The 18,565-nt window shown below is 38.0% G+C and overlaps 2 protein-coding genes and 1 long non-coding RNA gene across 6 annotated transcripts in view; 2 read left to right on the top strand and 1 right to left on the bottom strand.

Annotated features, from left to right (window-relative positions):
- The window catches only part of LOC126749462 (serine/threonine-protein kinase VRK1-like), an 18,935-nt gene extending 12,666 nt beyond the window's left edge, over window positions 1-6,269 (top strand). The window contains exons 3-6 of the mRNA XM_050459156.1: window positions 830-1,191; window positions 1,258-1,706; window positions 5,785-5,852; window positions 5,922-6,269. Coding sequence (XP_050315113.1) covers window positions 830-1,191; window positions 1,258-1,706; window positions 5,785-5,852; window positions 5,922-5,983 — 941 coding nt within the window. The 3' untranslated portion in view covers window positions 5,984-6,269. The remainder of the gene's footprint in view (window positions 1-829; window positions 1,192-1,257; window positions 1,707-5,784; window positions 5,853-5,921) is intronic.
- LOC126749461 (phospholipid transfer protein C2CD2L) lies at window positions 6,264-18,565 on the bottom strand. 4 transcript variants are annotated; one of them, XM_050459153.1, is made up of 17 exons: window positions 18,392-18,565; window positions 17,605-17,824; window positions 17,164-17,549; window positions 16,875-16,970; window positions 12,141-12,394; window positions 11,954-12,083; window positions 11,671-11,888; window positions 11,426-11,615; window positions 11,233-11,353; window positions 11,086-11,180; window positions 10,988-11,011; window positions 10,752-10,880; window positions 7,373-7,607; window positions 7,061-7,313; window positions 6,854-7,006; window positions 6,739-6,775; window positions 6,264-6,637 (listed from the first exon to the last, which is right to left on the bottom strand). In XM_050459153.1, the coding sequence occupies exons 2-16, from the start codon at window positions 17,729-17,731 to the stop codon at window positions 6,748-6,750; spliced, it is 2,439 nt and encodes an 812-aa protein (XP_050315110.1). In that variant the 5' UTR covers window positions 17,732-17,824; window positions 18,392-18,565; the 3' UTR covers window positions 6,264-6,637; window positions 6,739-6,747. The 4 variants fall into 4 exon arrangements, with proteins under 4 accessions (XP_050315110.1, XP_050315109.1, XP_050315111.1 ...); XM_050459152.1 differs by lacking the exon at window positions 6,739-6,775; XM_050459154.1 differs by lacking the exons at window positions 6,739-6,775; window positions 10,752-10,880.
- Window positions 13,932-16,195, top strand: LOC126749466 (uncharacterized). The gene is made up of 3 exons (XR_007665085.1): window positions 13,932-13,993; window positions 15,533-15,632; window positions 15,855-16,195. It is a non-coding gene; the product is annotated as an uncharacterized LOC126749466 (long non-coding RNA).

Here is an 18,565-nt window from a genome sequence, read left to right as displayed (position 1 = left end):
CGGCTTTGTGTGCAGTGGCGTCCAAGGAAGACGTTTGGTCTTCAAAGTGACCACTCACTTCAAAGTCCAATATCTCGAAAAATTATTGATGAATTTCCATGAAATAAAAAGCAGTTGATTCCTATATGAGTTCTGAAGAAATATGGTAGATTTCAAGTGGATCCAAATTAAAATCTTGGAAATATCCAGCTTTACGTGCAGTGGCGTCCAAGGAGGACGTTTGGTCTTCAAGGTGACCACTCACTTCAAAGTCCAATATCTCGAAAAATTATTGATGGATTTCCATGAAATAAAAAGCAGTTGATTCCTATATGAGTTCTGAAGAAATATGGTAGATTTCAAGTGGATCCAAACTAAAATCTTGGAAATATCCAGCTTTATGTGCAGTTGGGTCCAAGGAAAACGTTTGGTCTTCAAGGTGAGGACTAACTTCAAAGTCCAATATCTCAATAAATTATTGATGGATTTTCGTGAAATAAAAAGCAGATGATTCCTATAAGAGTTTCGTACAAATATAGTAACTTTTCCAAATCTGAAATCCTGGAAATATCCAGCCTGGAATAAATAATTTCCTTATTCCAAGCAATTGAAGTTTGAATTCTACTTTATAGGGAAGAAACGTCCAACAATCACGTTCTTAGGGCTCGAATGTGCCTGGAAATGACTGCCTGGACTAATCATTGCCTTATTCCAAGCAACTGGAGTTTGATTTCTATACTTTATTTGCATCAAAATTTGAATTTAGGTTAAAGGTGTCATTGGTTTCTTTGGTTTTTCATGAGGTTGTTCCCATTGCATGTTACTAGATTTTTGTATAAATTCGATGCAGGCGATCCGGTTTATCTTCTGGACTACGGCCTGGCCAAAAAATACATTTTAACCAACGGGGAGCACCGGGAATTGAGCTCGGACCAGAGGAGGGCACACGCGGGCACCGTTTTGTTCTGCTCCCGGGACGCGCATAAGGGAATGGCGTCCCGACGCTCCGACCTCGAGTCACTCGCTTACAACATGATTTATTGGCTCACCGGCTCGTTGCCCTGGATCGACGACCTCAAGGAACCCGAACTCGTCGAGAAAATGAAAAATCGTTCGTTCGCCGACCTGCGCGCCTTTCTCGCCGTTTGTTTCATGGACTGTCCCCGTTTCATGGTCGACATGTTGACTTACATCAAGCAGCTTCAGTTCATGGCAAGTTTCCTCCTCCTCCTCCTCCTTGTTCTTCTCGAAAGTTTTCTCCCGAACTTCGAATTTCAGGATAAACCGAATTACGACTTTGTACGCGCCCTATTCAAAACCGCCCTCAAAGAATACGGTTACAAAGACAACGCGAAACTGGACTTCGACAATCTCGAGGGTGGCGTCCACCCGAACGAGAGCCGGGGGCACGAAACGCGACCCCATTGTCTACTTAACAGCCCCCTCACCCCCCTCAGCCCCAACGTCATCTTTAAACGTCCCAAGTTACGGAACAAAATCAAAGACAAGGTCGACGTCAGCATGATGAACTGGTCTAAGATCCTGGTGATGGATCCGGAAACCATAATCAAGCAGGCGCCGAAACGTTGTAGCGACGAGGACAAGGGCGGCTTCGCCCTCACCAGGGAGGAACTGGAACGGTTGAACCCCACCCGGCAGATGCGGGAGGTGTTCAATAGGGCAGTGAGGCGCGAGGGAGGTACGCCCCCGTACGGGGTTAAGGAAGAGTAAGTAGTCGGCATTCAGCGGCTGTTTTGACAAGGAACAGTTGTCAAGTATTTGACAGATGACAGTTATTTTACAATTGATAGTTGTCGACTGTTTGACAAGTGACAGTTATCAACAATTTTACAGTTCTCAACTATTTGGCAAGTGATCGTTGTCAATAATTTTACAGTTGGTAGTTATCGATTATTTGACAGGTGAAAATTATTTTTCGGTTAGCAGTTGTCAACTGTTTGACAAGTGACAGTTGTCAACAATTTTACCGTTAATAGCTGTCACTTATTTGACAGTTGTTAACAATTTCACAAATAACAGTTTTTCACGTATTGGACAGATAAAAGTTATTTAACGGTTGTCAATTGTTTTACAAGTGACAGTTATCAATTATTTAACAGATGAAAATTATTTTTCAGTTAGCAGTTGTCAACGGTTTGACAAGTGACAGTTGTCAACAATTTCACAGTTGATGGTTGTCAATAATTTGACAGATGAAAGTTAAATTAATTTAACAGTTGATCACTGTTTTGCCACAAATGAGAGTTATCAATAATTTTACAGTTCAGAGTTGTCAATTATTTGACAGATAAAAATTATGTAACCAAGTGATTGACCGGTGACAGTTGTCAATAATTTTACAATTAACGGTTGTCAATTATTTGAAACATGAAAGTTATTTTACAGTTAACAGATGCTAATGACTAATAATAGTTGTACAGTAGATAGCTGTCAATTATTTGACAGTTACCAACTGTTTGACAGGTGACAGTTCTCAACAATTTTACAGTTGGCAGTAATGTGACAGATGAAAGTTGTTTTACAATTAACGGTTGTCAAGTATTTGAGAGGTGACACTTATTTGACAGATGGAAATTCTTCTACAGTTAACAGTTGCCAACTATTTGGCAAGTGATCGCTGTCAATAATTTTACACTTGGTAATTATCAATTATTTGACAGGTGAAAATTATTTTTCAGTTAGCAGTTTTCAACTGTTTGACAGTTGTTATCCATTTCACAGTTGATGGTTGTCGATAATTTGACAGATGAAAGTTAAATTAATTTTAACAGTTGATCACTGTATGACCACAACTGAGAGTCCTCAATAATTCTACAGTTCAGAGTTGTCAATTATTTGACAGATGAAAGTTATTTGACAGTTTTCAAATATTTGACAGATAAAAATCATTTTACAGTAACAGTTACCAGGTGATTGACCGGTGACAGTTGTCAATAATTTTACAATTAACGGTTGTCAATTATTTGAAACATGAAAGTTATTTTACAGTTAACAGATACCAATGACTAATAACAGTTGTACAGTTGATAGCTGTCAGTTATTTGACAGTTACCAACTATTTGACACATGAAAGTTATTTTACAATTAACAGTTGTCAAGTATTTTACAGTTAACAGTTGCCAATTGTTTGGCAAGTGACAGTTGTCAATAATTTGATAGTTGTCACTTATTTGACAAATGGAAATTATTCTACAGTTGTTGCTACACCAATTGTTTGGCAGGTGACAGTTGTCAATAATTTTACAGTTGGTAGTTATCAATTATTTGACACATGAAAATTATTTTTCAGTTAGCAGTTGTCAACGGTTTGACAAGTGACAGTTGTCAACAATTTTACAGTTGATAGCTGTCACTTATTTAACAGTTGTCAATTGTTTTTCAAGTGACAGTTATCAATAATTTTACAGTTGGTAGTTTAAATCAATTATTTGACAGATGAAAATTATTTTTCGGTTAGCAGTTGTCAACGGTTTGACAAGTGACAGTTATCAACAATTTCACAGTTGATGGGTGTCAATAATTTGACAGATGAAAGTTAAATTAATTTAACAGTTAATCACCCTTTCATCACAAATGAGAGTTCTCAACAATTTTACAGTTCAGAGTTGTCAATTATTTGACAGATGAAAGTTATTTGACAGTTTTCACGTATTTGACAGATAAAAATCATTTTACAGTAACAGTTACCAGGTGATTGACCGGTGACAGTTGTCAATAATTTTACAATTAATAGTTGTCAACTTTTTGAAACATAAAACTTATTTTAAAATTAACAGTTCTTAATTATTTAACAAATGAAGGTTATTTTACAGTTAACAGATGCCAATGACTAATAACAGTTGTACAGTTGATAGCTGTCAATTATTTGACAGTTACCAACTATTTGACAAGTGACAGTTCTCAACAATTTTACAGTTGACAGTTGGCAATAATGTGACAGATGAAAGTTATTTTACAATTAACGGTTGTCAAGTATTTGAGAGGTGACAGTTATTTTACAATTAACAGACCTCAATTATTTGACAGTTTTCAAGTATTTGACAGATAAAAATAATTATACAGTAACAGTTGCCAGGTGATTGACCGGTGACAGTTGTCAATAATTTTACAATTAATAGTTATCAATTATTTGACAAATGAAAGTTATTTTACAGTTAACAGATGCCAATGACTAATAACAGTTGTACAGTTGATAGCTGTCAATTATTTGACAGGTGACAGTTATTTTACAATTGATAGTTGTCGACTATTTGACAAGTGACAGTTCTCAACAATTTTACAGTTGGCAGTAATGTGACAGATGAAAGTTATTTTACAATTAACGGTTGTCAAGTATTTAAGAGGTGACAGTTATTTTACAATTAACAGTTGTCAAGTATTTTACAGTTAACAGTTGCCAATTGTTTGGCAAGTGACAGTTGTCAATAATTTGATAGTTGTCACTTATTTGACAGATAGAAACTATTCTACAGTTAACAGTTGTCAACTATTTGGCATGTGATCGTTGTCAATAATTTTACAGTTCAGAGTTATCAATTATTTGACAGATTAAAATTATTTTTCAGTTAGCAGTTGTCAACTGTTTGACAAGTGACAGTTGTCAACAATTTTACATTTGATAGCTGTCACTTATTTGACAGTTGTTAACAATTTTACAAATAACAGTTGTCACGTATTTGACAGATAAAAGTTATTTAACAGTTCTCAATTGTTTTACAAGTGACAGTTAACAATAATTTTACAGTTGGTAGTTATCAATTATTTGACAGATGAAAATTATTTTTCAGTTAGCAGTTGTCAACTGTTTGACAGGTGACAGTTGTCAACAATTTCACAGTTGATGATTGTCAATAATTTGACACATGAAAGTTAAATTAATTTTGACAGTTGATCACTGTTTGACCACAAATGAGAGTTCTCAATTCTACAGTTCAGAGTTGTCAATTATTTGACAGATGAAAGTTATTTGACAGTTGACATTTTTCACGTATTTGACAGATAAAAATCATTTTATAGTAACAGTTGCCAGGTGATTGACCGGTGACAGTTGTCAATAATTTTACAATTAACAGTTATTTAAAAATTAACAGTTCTTAATTATTTGACAAATAAAAGTTATTTTACAGTTAACAGATGCCAATGACTATTAACAGTTGTACAGTTGATAGCTGTCAATTATTTGACAGTTACCAACTATTTGACAGGTGACAGTTATTTTACAATTGATTTGATGTCTACTATTTGACATGTCACAATTCTCAACAATTTTACAGTTGACAGTTGGCAGTAATGTGACAGATGAAAGTTGTTTTACAATTAACGGTTGTCAAGTATTTTACAGTTAACAGTTGCCAATAATTTGATAGTTGTCAATTATTTGACAGATGAAAATTATTTTTCAGTAAGCAGTTGTCAACTGTTTGACAAGTGACAGTTGTCAACAATTTTACAGTTGATAGCTGTCATTTATTTGACAGTTAACAGTTTTTAACAATTTTACAACTAACAGTTGTCAATTATTTGACAGTTGACAGTTTTCAAGTATTTGACAGATAAAAATAATTTCACAGTTGCCAGGTGATTGACCGGTGACAGTTGTCAATAATTTTACAATTAACAGTTGCCAATTATTTGACAAATGAAAGTTATTTTACAGTAAACAGATGCCATTGACTAATAACAGTTGTACAGTTGATAGCTGTCAATTATTTGACAGGTGACATCTGTCAACAATTTTACAGTTGACATCTGTCAACTTAAACAGTAAAACCGTTTAAATTTCAGCTTCGTAATTAAAAGACCGCGAAGGAAACGAGCGGAATCGCCCCCTCATAAAAATCCCCGGACCGAAGGTGAGTTTGTCCCTAATGATAGTTTGACAGGTTATACTTCAATTGTTTTTTTTGTTTTTCGAATTCCAGAGCACCCCTTGAAGAAAATCAAAACTTATACCCTGAAGAGAACTTATAGCTTAAGAGGATAAAAAATTGAATTAATTTAGCCCATTTTTTTTTGACATACTTGTCAAATTTTTGACTGGTGACAGCTGAATACGTCATAGGTTCCTTGACAGCCGACGCGACAGCTGTGAACCGAGTATAACCTCAAATAATAAAATTAGTTGTCATTTATAATAGTGCGTTTCGTTTATTATTGTTAGGTTAACTTTTTTTTTATTGTAATTATTAATAATTGTGTTTTCTGTGATTTTTTCCTACTGTAGACTATAAGCTTTCTTTTATTTTTAAATAAAACACTTTAGAAAACTCCTTATTTCTATTTATATTAAAATTAATAACAACATTCGACGTTGGTGGAGGGAGAGGGAAGAATTAAATCCTTAGGCGGCGTTAACAAATTTAAATATAAAAAAAATAAAAACAGATCCAGAAGTTAAAACTTACATACAAAATCAATATATATATATAAAAAATATAACAATAAAGCCGAGACAACAAATAAGCACCATAAAGTATAAAATCGAGATTCACTTGTGTGACAATTTTGACAACTGACGTTGACTTTGACAGCTGTCGGTCCTTGACAGCTGTCAGCGCCGACATGTGACAGGCGTCAACGTTGTGTGCGCTAAAGCAGCGACAAGTTCTTGTCCGTCAACGGGTTCTGGATGTAGTTCCTGAAAAATGACGATTTTCACTATTAATTTTCCCCTAAAAAAGGAAAACACGAGCACGCAAACACACGTAAAGCCCAAATAAGCAACGCGGCATGTCTTACCAATGTTAATTATTCACTTAATACGGGAAGCATTGATCTATAAAACGAACCAATTTTAAACTGAGGGACATCTTCCATATTATATATTATGAGCGTTCGGAAAAACAATACTTACAATTCGATATTGTGTATGGTGGAGGTGGGACAGTTGTCGTTCACCTTGACGTGACATTGCTTGTGACATTTCAGTAAACAGTCACGACACTCGTATCCCTGTTTGCCGAACCTGCGCGCTATACTTTTGGCGCACACTTGACAAACGGTACCCCTGGAAACAAAATCCGCCCTTAGCACTTACGCCTACGCGGAATTCCTCACTTACCCTTGCAAATGTTTGGCCACGAACGTGTGATCGTTAAAAATGTGCAACTTGACGCCCTTCTTCTTCCATTTGGACTTTTGCGCCAACGAGAGCGGTACCAAATAATGTTTCTTGATGCCGTTCTCGATGGTTTCCAGTACCAAAGTGCTCGCCTCGTTCACGTACGTCCTGGTTGAGGCGCTACTGAGGCCCGAGGCCTCGCTTAAGCTGGACCTACGCGAGTTCTCTTGGTTAGGCGCGTTCAGGCGATAATCTGCAACGTTTCCCACAAATACAATTCGCACGATTCTGTGCTATCAGTGAGAGACTTACGGTCGTCGTGCGCGCGCCCTCTATCGGCCGAAATCGAACGACTCAAGCTGTCGTCTCTGCCGTTCAAGTTGTCCGGGTTTTCCGGACCTGCGGACTTCGATCTGCCCTTGTTGGACTTCCCCAGACGGCGCCTCAATGTACCGAAGAAGTCCCGACGTTTCCTCGGTCGTCCCCGGTAGTCGTACTCGGTAGAAGTTTGCGAAGGAAGGGTGGAAGTAGCCGAAATATCCCCCGGCTGAAAATTCATTCGGTTGTTTTTTCTAAATACTCCCCAAGTGTTTTCAAATGTACATACATCAGGGTGTTCAACTGGTCAAAAATTGAACTGGAACTGTCCAGAAGTAGTTTGAGATAAAGTAAAAGAGTACGCCACTGTTTTGGTTTTATGGGCCCCCGACAAAAAAGTCTAGAGGTGTCAAATCAGGTGCTTAATTAAGCTCTCATCACAGTTGTTGGAGAAGTACTTTGGGATCTTCTTAAATCTCTAGTTTCACTAGTTTTCCAAAAAAAAAAAAACAAATCAATTTAAAGTGCTCTAACAAAAATTGCCCTAACTACCAAAGTTTTTGTCTCAAAATCGTTTTTTTACCCTTCAATTAATCCTCAGGAATCCCGCTGTTTTCTCGTGAAAAAATTATGAAAATGTTTCCAGTGGTTCCCAAGTTATGAACAAAAATGTCCGTTAAAAAATAAAAATCATAAAATGACCGTTTGGTTTTATATTCTTCAAATTGGGTGGCTCTTGGACCTTGGACGACAAAATCGTCTCTAACTCAAAAAGTTTTTGATGCACAAAAAACGTTTATATATGAAATTGTTCGTAAATAATCGGACTTTATTTACGTCTAATTCTTTTTGAAATATTCCAACTATTTCATAGAAATATTTTCAATAAAAGTGAAAAATTGGTTAAAAAAATTAGCAAAAAAAAGGGTTCGACCAAAAATGCCTTTAAGATCCAAATTTTTAATTCAGAGCGACGTTTTTACCCTCTAATTTATCCTCAAGAATCCCACTATTCTTTCGTGAAAACATTTTGAAAATATTTCCAGTGGTTCTCAAGTTATGACCAAAAATGTCCGTTAAAAAAATAAAAATTACAATTTGGTTTTAACGACTGCTGGACCTTGGAGGACAAAGTCGCCTCTAACTCAAAAAGTTTTTGAGGCACAAAAAACGTTTATATATGAAATTGTTCGTAAATAAACGGACCTTATTTACGTCTAATTCTTTTTGAAATATTCCAACTATTTCGTAGAAATATTTTCAATAAAAGTGAAAAATTGGCTAAAAAACTTAGTAAAAAAAGGGCTCGACCAAAAATGCCTTCAAGATCCAAATTTTTTATTCAGAGCGACGTTTCTACCCTCTAATTTATCCTCAGGAATCCCACTATTCTTTCGTGAAAAAATTACGAAAATATTTCCAGTGGTTCTCAAGTTATGACCAAAAATGTCTGTTAAAAAATAAAAACCATAAAATTACAATTTGGTTTTTTAAAGGCTTCTGGACCTTGGAGGACAAAGTCGCCTCTAACTCAAAAAGTTTTTGAGGTACAAAAAACGTTTATATATGAAATTGTTCGTAAATAAACGGACCTTATTTACGTCTAAGTCTTTTTGAAATATTCCAACTATTTCATAGAAATATTTTCAATCAGGAATCCCACTATTCTTTCGTGAAAACATTTTGAACAAATTTTCAGTGGTTCTCAAGTTATGACCAAAAATGTCCGTTAAAAAATAAAAACCATAAAATAACAATTTGGGTTTTTAAAGACTTCTGGACCTTGGAGGACAAAGTCGCCTCTAACTCAAAAAGTTTTTGAGGCTCAGAAAACGTTTATATATGAAATTGTTTGAAAATAATCGGACTTTATTTACGTGTAATTCTTTTTGAAATATTCCAACTATTTCATAGAAATATTTTCAATAAAAGTGAAAAATTAGCAAAAAAAAGGGCTCGACCAAAAATGCCCTCAAGATCCAATTTTTTTATTCAGAGCGACGTTTTTACCCTCTAATTTATCCTCAGGAATCCCACTATTCTTTCGTGAAAACATTTTGAAAATATTTCCAGTGGTTCTCAAGTTATGACCAAAAATGTCCGTTAAAAAATAAAAACCATAAAATTACAATTTGGGTTTTTAAAAGACTTCTGGACCTTGGAGGACAAAGTCGCCTCTAAATCATAAAATTTTTGAGGCTCAAAAAACGTTTATATATGAAATTGTTCGTAAATAATCGGACTTTATTTACGTCTAATTCTTTTTGAAATATTCCAACTACTTCATAGAAATATTTTCAATAAAAGTGAAAAATTAGGAAAAAAAAGGGCTCGACCAAAAATGCCCTCAAGATCCAATTTTTTTATTCAGAGCGACGTTTTTACCCTCTAATTTATCCTCAGGAATCCCACTATTTTATCGTGAAAAATTACGAAAATATTTCCAGTGGTTCTCAAATTATGACCAAAAATGTCCGATAAAAAAATTAAATTCACAAAATTACAATTTGGTTTTTTAAAGACTTCTGGACCTTGGAGGGCAAAGTCGCGTCTAACTCAAAAAGTTTTTGAGGTACAAAAAACGTTTATATATGAAATTGTTCGTAAATAATGGGACTTTAGTTACGTGTAATTCTTTTTGAAATATTCCAACTACTTCATACAAATATTTTCAATAAAAGTGAAAAATTGGTTAAAAAAATTAGCAAAAAAAAAGGCTCGACCAAAAATGCCCTCAAGATCCAAATTTTTTATTCAGAGCGACGTTTTTACCGTCTAATTTATCCTCAGGAATCCTACTATTCTTTCGTGAAAACATTTTGAAAATATTTCCAGTGGTTCTCAAGTTATGACCAAAAATGTGTGTTAAAAAATAAAAATCACAAAATTACAATTTGGTTTTAACGACTGCTGGACCTTGGAGGACAAAATCGCCTCTAACTCAAAAAGTTTTTGAGGTACAAAAAACGTTTATATATGAAATTGTTTGAAAATAATCGGACTTTATTTACGTGTAATTCTTTTTGAAAGATTCCAACTATTTCATAGAAATATTTTCAATAAAAGTGAAAAATTGACAAAAAAAAAGGCTCGACCAAAAATGCCCTCAAGATCCAAATTTTTAATTCAGAGCGACGTTTCTACCCTCAAATTTATCCTCAGAATTCCCACCATATTTTGGTGCATAAATTATGAAAATGTGTCCAGCGGTTCTCAAGTTATAACCAGAAATAACGCCTTGTATTTTGCTAACGACGCACCTCCGACCATCGGTGTTCTATCTCAAACTACTTCTCTATGATTCCTGTACATACTTTATCATTTTTGACCAGTTGAACTTGATTGCAAGCAAGCACAAACGAACTCGTCAAACCTTTAAAGCCGACTCTCCATTGCTTCCGTTTGCCACGTATACATTACTCTTTTCCGCGTCAATTAGGCGCTCGTTAGGGTCGATCTCCATGCGTTCCACCTCCTTCCAGTCTCCGTTGGACAGCTCCATCTTGCGGTTAGTTAAGAAAAAAAATAAAACAAAAAAAAGCAGTTAGGGGGGGGGGGGGGTTACAGAGGCTTAAAATTGACACCCTATGGTTACCCTTTCCTACTCACCTTCACTAGCCTCTGCGAGGGTTGCTGGAAAAAAAAGAAAAGGGAAAAAAACCAAAATAACTCAGAAAAACAACTTCGAGTGCCCCTAATGCCCTTACCCGTTGCACGCTGTGTATCACCAAAGTACTTTTGTTGGGGCTCAAGCTTCTCGTCCTGTCCAAATTTGAGTGGGGGCTACCGTTGGACATGGAATCTGCAAAAAAGGGTTTAAAAACCGCCAGGGGGAGCTGGTGTGGGCAACTTACCGTTCAAGTAAGTCGCGGCGGTGAACTTGGCCCTGCTCGGGGACGGCGTACGGATCGTCTCTTTGATCTTGTACGGGCTACCGCCCACGTTCGGTATATCGGCTCCCTCTATGAACAGAAACTGGAAACAAACCGTAAAACCCCCTTGTCAGTTGTCAGATGTCATTTGTCAATTGTCTTCTTAAGTTCTTACCTCGACCGTGAGGGTTCCGGTAACGGGGTCGCTCTCGTACGGTCTGCTCTGCAAAGTGATAATTTGCCTCTGGGACGGATTGATTAATAATTCTTCGACTCCGACGATTCCTAGCCCCAAGAACTTGTGCGGTTTGACCGCGTGGTCGTAGATTTCGAATAGCAGCTCGGCGGTGTGCGGTGACAAGTCGCTATCAAAACAAAACTTGACCAATAAGGACCTGAGAGGAGGCCTAGAGGACTTACAAGAGGAAGTGCTCGTCCCAGAAGGGAGAGTCGGTGCCCTTCTTGACGGACGTCTGGTTCTTCTGGGGCGGCTCGTCCATTTCCACCACGCAAAAGGGTTCGCGGCCGCCCAACTGGGCCGCTCTAATCACCTTCACCAACAGTCTCTTATCCCCTTGTTGCGGATCGGTCCCTTGCTTCGGAAAGTGGTTCGGGGTGGAGGAGTACGCGTTCGCTTGCTAATTAACCGTAGAAAAAAATTATTCACCCCCCCGATAGTTTTGCTTCATTTAAGGCGGCTCACCATGCTGTCGTAATGCAACGGCAACATCCTCCCCGGAGTCTCCACATGTCTGATCAGTCTGGGACAGGTGGGATACTGGGCCAAGTTCAAGTGGACCTCGGCGTTCCTCAACGAGTTCGTCACTATTTCGCTACACAAAAAGTCTCATTAAAAAACCCCATCCAAACCATTTTAAAGAAAATTTCACCTGATGACCTCCTGCAGTTGACTCTCGTCCAGGTTGTTTTTGATGTTCCCGACCGGGGCCAGGGCCACCTTGATCTCCGGCCAACCGTCCAATTTCACGTCGGCCGACAGTTTCTCCGACACGCAGAAGATGTTCAGACGCGCCCTGAAACGGTTCACGTTCACCCTGTAGTGCGACGTGTCCACTTTCTCCCCCTTTTGTCTGAAGGATTTCAGTTGGAAGGCGGGGGTCGATTCCAGGTCGCACGTTATCGTCTAAAAGTCGATTTATTTGAAAAAGTTTATATAAATGTTGAGGGTTTTTTTGGTGGAGGTTGTTGAGGGAACATGAGCGCAACTTCCTGTCCAAGTTTGACAGTTTTATCTACAGCGGTTTCCTTGGAAATGGATGTCAAAGTTTTAAAAGTCTCAAGGCCATAAAGGAGTCTTCCCATATAAAACTGGATTTATCTCAAATATTAGTCAAAAATGTTGAACATATTTTTGGTGGAGGTTGTTGAGGGAACATGTGCACAACTCCCTGTCCAAGTTTCACATTTCTATCTACAGCGGGTTCCTTGTAAATGGATGTCAAAGTTTTAAAAGTCTCAAGGTCATAAGCGAGTCTTCACCTTACCATATAAAACTTGATTTATCTCAAATATTAATCAGAAATGTTGAAGATATTTTTGGTGGAGGTTGTTTGGGAAATATGAGCGCAACTTCCTGTCCAAGTTTGACAGTTCTATCTACAGCGGTTTCCTTGTAAATGGATGTCAAAGTTTTAAAAGTCTCAAGGTAAGGGAGTCTTCACCTTACCATACAAAACTTGATTTATCTCAAATATTAATCAAAAATGTTGAAGATATTTTTAGTGGAGGTTGTACAGGAAACATGAGCGCAACTCCTTGTCCAGGTTTGACACTTCTATCTACAGCGGTTTCCTTGTAAATGGATGTCAAAGTTTTAGAAGTCTCAAGGTTATAACAAGAGTTTTCGCGGAGGTATAGCTTAGGCATGTCGGCCCAGGTCGCACCTTATCACTAAAAACTCGATTTATCTTGAAAACTAATCCAAAATGTTGAAGATTTTTTGGGTGGAGGTTGTTTGGGAAATATGAGCGCAACTCCCTGTCCAAGTTTGACAGGTCTATCTACAGCGGTTTCCTTGTAAATGGATGTCAAAGTTTTGAAAGTCTCAAGATCATAAGGGAGTCTTCACCTTACCATATAAAACTTGATTTATCTCAAATATTAATCAAAAATGTTGAAGATATTTTTAGTGGAGGTTGTTGAGGGAACATGAGCGCATTTTCCTGTCCAAGTTTGACAGTTTTATCTATAACGGGTTCCTTGTAAATGGATGTCAAAGTTTTAAAAGTCTCAAGGTAAGGGAGTCTTCTCCTTACCATACAAAACTTGATTTATCTCAAATATTAATCAAAAATGTTGAAAATTTATTTAGTGGAGGTTGTTTGGGAAACATCAGCGCAACTTCCTGTTCAAGTTTGATAGGTCTACCTACAACGGTTTTCTTGTAAATGGATGTCAAAGTTTTAGAAGTCTCAAGATCATAAGGGAGTCTTCACCTTATGATATAACCTTGATTTATCTCAAATAATAATTAAAAATGTTGAAGATATTTTTGGTGGAGGTTGTTGAGGGAACATGAGCGCAACTCCCTGTCCAGGTTTGACAGGTCTATCTACAACGGTTTCCTTGTAAATAGATGTCAAAGTTTTAGAAGTCTCAAGGTTAAAACAAGAGTTTTCGCGGAGGTATAGCTTAAGCATGTCGGCTCAGGTCGCACCTTGTCACTTTAAACTTGATTTATCTCGAAAATTAATTACAAATGTCGATGATATTTTTAGTGGAGGTTGTTTGGGAAATATGAGCGCAACTTCCTGTCCAAGTTTGACAGTTTTATCTACAGCGGTTTCCTTGTAAATGGATGTCAAAATTTTAAAAGTCTTAAGGTCATAAGGGAGTCTTCACCTTATCATACAAAACTTGATTTATCTCAAATATTAATCAAAAATGTTGAAGATATTTTTGGTGGAGGTTGTTGAGGGAACATGAGCGCATCTTCCTGTCCAAGTTTGACAGTTTTATCTATAACGGGTTCCTTGTAAATGGATGTCAAAGTTTTAAAAGTCTCAAGGTAAGGGAGTCTTCACCTTACCATACAAAACTTGATTTATCTCAAATATTAATCAAAAATGTTGAAAATTTATTTAGTGGAGGTTGTTTGGGAAACATGAGCGCAAGTTCCTGTCCAAGTTTGACAGGTCTATCTACAGCGGTTTTCTTGTAAATAGATGTCAAAGTTTTAGAAGTCTCAAGGTCGTAACAAGAGTTTTCGCGAAAGAGGTATTATAGCTTAGGCATATCGGCCCAGGTCGCACCTTATCACTTAAAACTCGATTTATCTCGAAAATTAATTAAAAATATCGATGATATTTTTAGTGAAGGTTGTTTGTGAAATGTGAGCGCAACTTCCTGTCCAAGTTTGACAGTTCTATTTACAGCGGTTTCCTTGTAAATGGATGTCAAAGTTTTAAAAGTCTCAAGGTTATAAGGGAGTCTTCACCTTACCATACAAAACTTGATTTATCTCAAATATTAATCAAAAATGTTGAAGATATTTTTGGTGGAGATTGTTGAGGGAACATGAGCGCAACTTCCTGCCAAGGTTTGACAGTTTTATCTATAACGGGTTTCTTGTAAATGGATGTCAAAGTTTTAGAAGTCTCAAGGTCATAACAAGAGTTATGTCGGCCCAGGTCGCACCTTGTCACTTTAAACTTGATTTATCTAGAAAACTAATCAAAAATGTTGAAAATTTATTTAGTGGAGGTTGTTTGGGAAACATGAGCGCAACTTCCTGTCCAAGTTTGACAGTTCTATCTACAGCGGTTTCCTTGTAAATGGATGTCAAAGTTTTGGAAGTCTCAAGGTCTTCACCTTACCATATAAAACTTGATTTATCTCAAATATTAATCAAAAATGTTGAAGATATTTTTGGTGGAGGTTGTTGAGGGAACATGAGCGCAACTTCCTGTTCAAGTTTGACAGGTCTATCTACAGCGGTTTCCTTGTAAATGGATGTCAAAGTTTTAAAAGTCTCAAGGTTATAAGGGAGTCTTCACCTTACCATACAAAACTTGATTTATCTCAAATATTAATCAAAAATGTTGAAGATATTTTTGGTGGAGGTTGTTGAGGGAACATGAGCGCAACTTCCTGCCAAGGTTTGACAGTTTTATCTATAACGGGTTTCTTGTAAATGGATGTCAAAGTTTTAGAAGTCTCAAGGTCATAACAAGAGTTATGTCGGCCCAGGTCGCACCTTGTCACTTTAAACTTGATTTATCTAGAAAACTAATCAAAAATGTTGAAAATTTATTTAGTGGAGGTTGTTTGGGAAATATGAGCGCAACTTCCTGTCCAAGTTTGACAGTTCTATCTACAGCGGTTTCCTTGTAAATGGATGTCAAAGTTTTAAAAGTCTCAAGGTCGTAACAAGAGTTTTCGTGGAGGTAAAGCTAAGGCATGTCGGCCCAGGTCGCATCTTATCAGTTAAAACTCAATTTATCTTGAAAACTAATCAAAAATGTTGAAAATTTATTTAGTGGAGGTTGTTTGGGAAATATGAGCGCAACTCCCTGTCCAAGTTTGACAGGTCTATCTACAGCGGTTTTCTTGTAAATGGATGTCGAAGTTTTAAAAGTCTCAAGGTCATAAGGGAGTCTTCACCTTACCATACAAAACTTGATTTATCTCAAATATTAATCAAAAATGTTGAAGATATTTTTGGTGGAGGTTGTACAGGGAACATGAGCGCAACTCCCTGTCCAGGTTTGACAGGTCTATCTACAGCGGGTTCCTTGGAAATGGATGTCGAAGTATTGGAAATTTCAAGGTCACAAGGGACCTTACTATATAAAACTTGATTTATCTGGAAAATTTATCGAAAATGTTGCAAATTTTTTTAGTGGAGCTTGTACAGGGAACATGAGCGCAACTCCTTGCCCAGGTTCGTCAGCTCTATCCAGAGCAATTTCCTTGTAAATAAATGTCAAACTTGTGGAAATCCCTAATAACACAAGACCTGAGACAACTTTTTCTGGTTTTCTCAGATATTACACACTAAAATTCAGTTTACTTCCTCGTGTCGTCATCGCTGAAATCCGTCACGCCCCAGGGGGTGACCTAACGTTCAGAACGTGAACGTCACCGGTTATTTATAAACCGACCGGTCACAGTTACATCACCCACACCGCCGTTATATTCGCGGTTCTATATTTAACGCACCTGTGAACAGAATAATGCCCGCGTTTGTTTGGCCCCAAAAAAATACTAATAAACAACATCGATCCTTAGATTAACCGTCACAGATGATGGTGATCGGTCGTAATTAGTTCGTTTTTTTGTCTGTTTACCGCAGGGGGGGCGAGAAGGTTAATCGAACAAATTGTTTATTGACCGCGCAAAGTGGTCCTTGGAGCACCTCCTTGGTCCACTCTCTTTAAACAAATTAGTGGAAATTTAAGAGAACGAATTTGAAGGGAACCTTTGAAGTAACCTCGTGTACCGACATTAATTACATCGTTAAATCAATGAAAAATCGGTTAATTTATGGAGGTCACGAAAGCCAAACATCTCTCCTAGCACGTCACCTTGAGTAGCAATTATTATTACCATAAATTCTCAATTTATTATTAAAAAAAAACAACAACATATTTTTAAACGCTTACCACATCGTCTCTGGTGTCTGCTTCGGCGAACACGTTGGTGATGGTGGGCGGGTTGGTTTCTGGTAAGACCCTTACCAGTTCCACGCCGATCCCTTGCTATCAAAAAAAAAAACAATAGACGGTGATAGAAGAAACATTTGACTCTCAAATGACAAAAAACAGAATAGTATTTGATATACGTATATTCAACAGTTCAATTATGATATTTGATGGTTGATAAATGTAGGGGAAGCAGTTCATTCCTATTATGACTTTGAATTCGGCTGATATTAAGGTAGATTACACTTACCTCAGCTACGCTCCTCTTGGCGTACTCGTTCACCGCCCCCAACCACACCTGCAACATCTCGTTAACGATAACGAAATCGCTGTACAGCCATTGAAAGACGTCGTTCACCCACAACACCACCACGTTATCGGGGCCGGTGCACTGTGGGGCGGCAACGTAACGACCCTTGCGCCCAGCCTCGGGGGCGGGACTCTGCCTCGTCAGCCGCCTCCTGACGGGCGGCGTGGGCGGCACGAAAGCCCCCGTCGCCTTCGGCGCTATGATCGGCTGCTTCTTAGCACCCCCGCCGAAGTCCAAAGAGTCCGGGGACTCCTGGGCGGGGGTGGTGGTAGTGGTGGTCTGAGTGGACTTGCCTCGGGCCGTGAAGCGCTGATAGATCGCTTTGCCTATGGAATAAAGGGGGCTTAACGGGGTGTGAGAGAGAGAGAGGGGGGGACTTACCGAGCCATAAGACGAACAAGGCGGCCAAGATCCACCCGAATAGGAACATCGCTAGGGTGTCCATGGTGGCCTCCCCGGATCCGTCCAACACGCAGATCAGATCGTCCACGGCTTCCGCTAGATCCATGATGGTGGTGGTGGTAAGGGCGATGTTGCCATGGTACGCGGCGGCGGTTTTCAAGGCTTACTTTTTTTTTTTTCGTTTTTTTTGTTGGTAAATCTGTGGGCAAAGAGGAACGTTGTACGGTTTATGCTACTAAAAATACATACGCGAGCGAGCGAGCCCGGGTTAAAAATAAAGAGGGACATCTCCAAGCGTTCCTGGCTATCCAGAGCGTTTCTCGTTTTTCCCGAAATAATAATAATAATAATAATAATAATTCGGGATTCGCCGCCTGACCTATATTAAGGCCCCCCGTACACTATCGCATTTTTCGGCGACACTGGTCCGGTTGCTAAATTTAAACCTTATTGTCTGGACACCGTGAGCGAAACCACGAATTAAATTTAGATAAGGGGTGCCAAGAGCAGGGAAGCTTTTATATGTTATTGACGTTTGTTTTATCGGCGTTTTTGTTATTTTTACGCTAATTGCAGTGTTTTCGTGCCGATTAAACATTGTAGCCAAAACAATCATTATGTCATCTTTATTTATATGCTTGAAAAGTCTTGCGCTACTGCTATTGGTGTGGTACATTAACCCACGACCCTACTGAAAGAAAACTCGCTTATCAAGGGCCTCTCCCCCCATGTATATTATATATTGATCATGCCTTCTTTGTCTTACCCGCGTTCGATGATTCCCTCTATACAGATAAGATCCTCAGTACACCTAAATATGTTTGTTGTACCCAAACAAAAAACACACACACACACACACACGCCGATATTTAACAGTTAAAGGTTGGATGACGAACCGGGCGCGTACACTCCCAAATACAGACTGTGAATGATTTTTTTC

This window comes from Anthonomus grandis (genome assembly GCF_022605725.1).
Source record: "Anthonomus grandis grandis chromosome 1 unlocalized genomic scaffold, icAntGran1.3 Chromosome57, whole genome shotgun sequence".
Classification (NCBI taxonomy): domain Eukaryota; kingdom Metazoa; phylum Arthropoda; class Insecta; order Coleoptera; family Curculionidae; genus Anthonomus; species Anthonomus grandis.
This window is presented reverse-complemented; position numbering and strand designations above follow the sequence as displayed.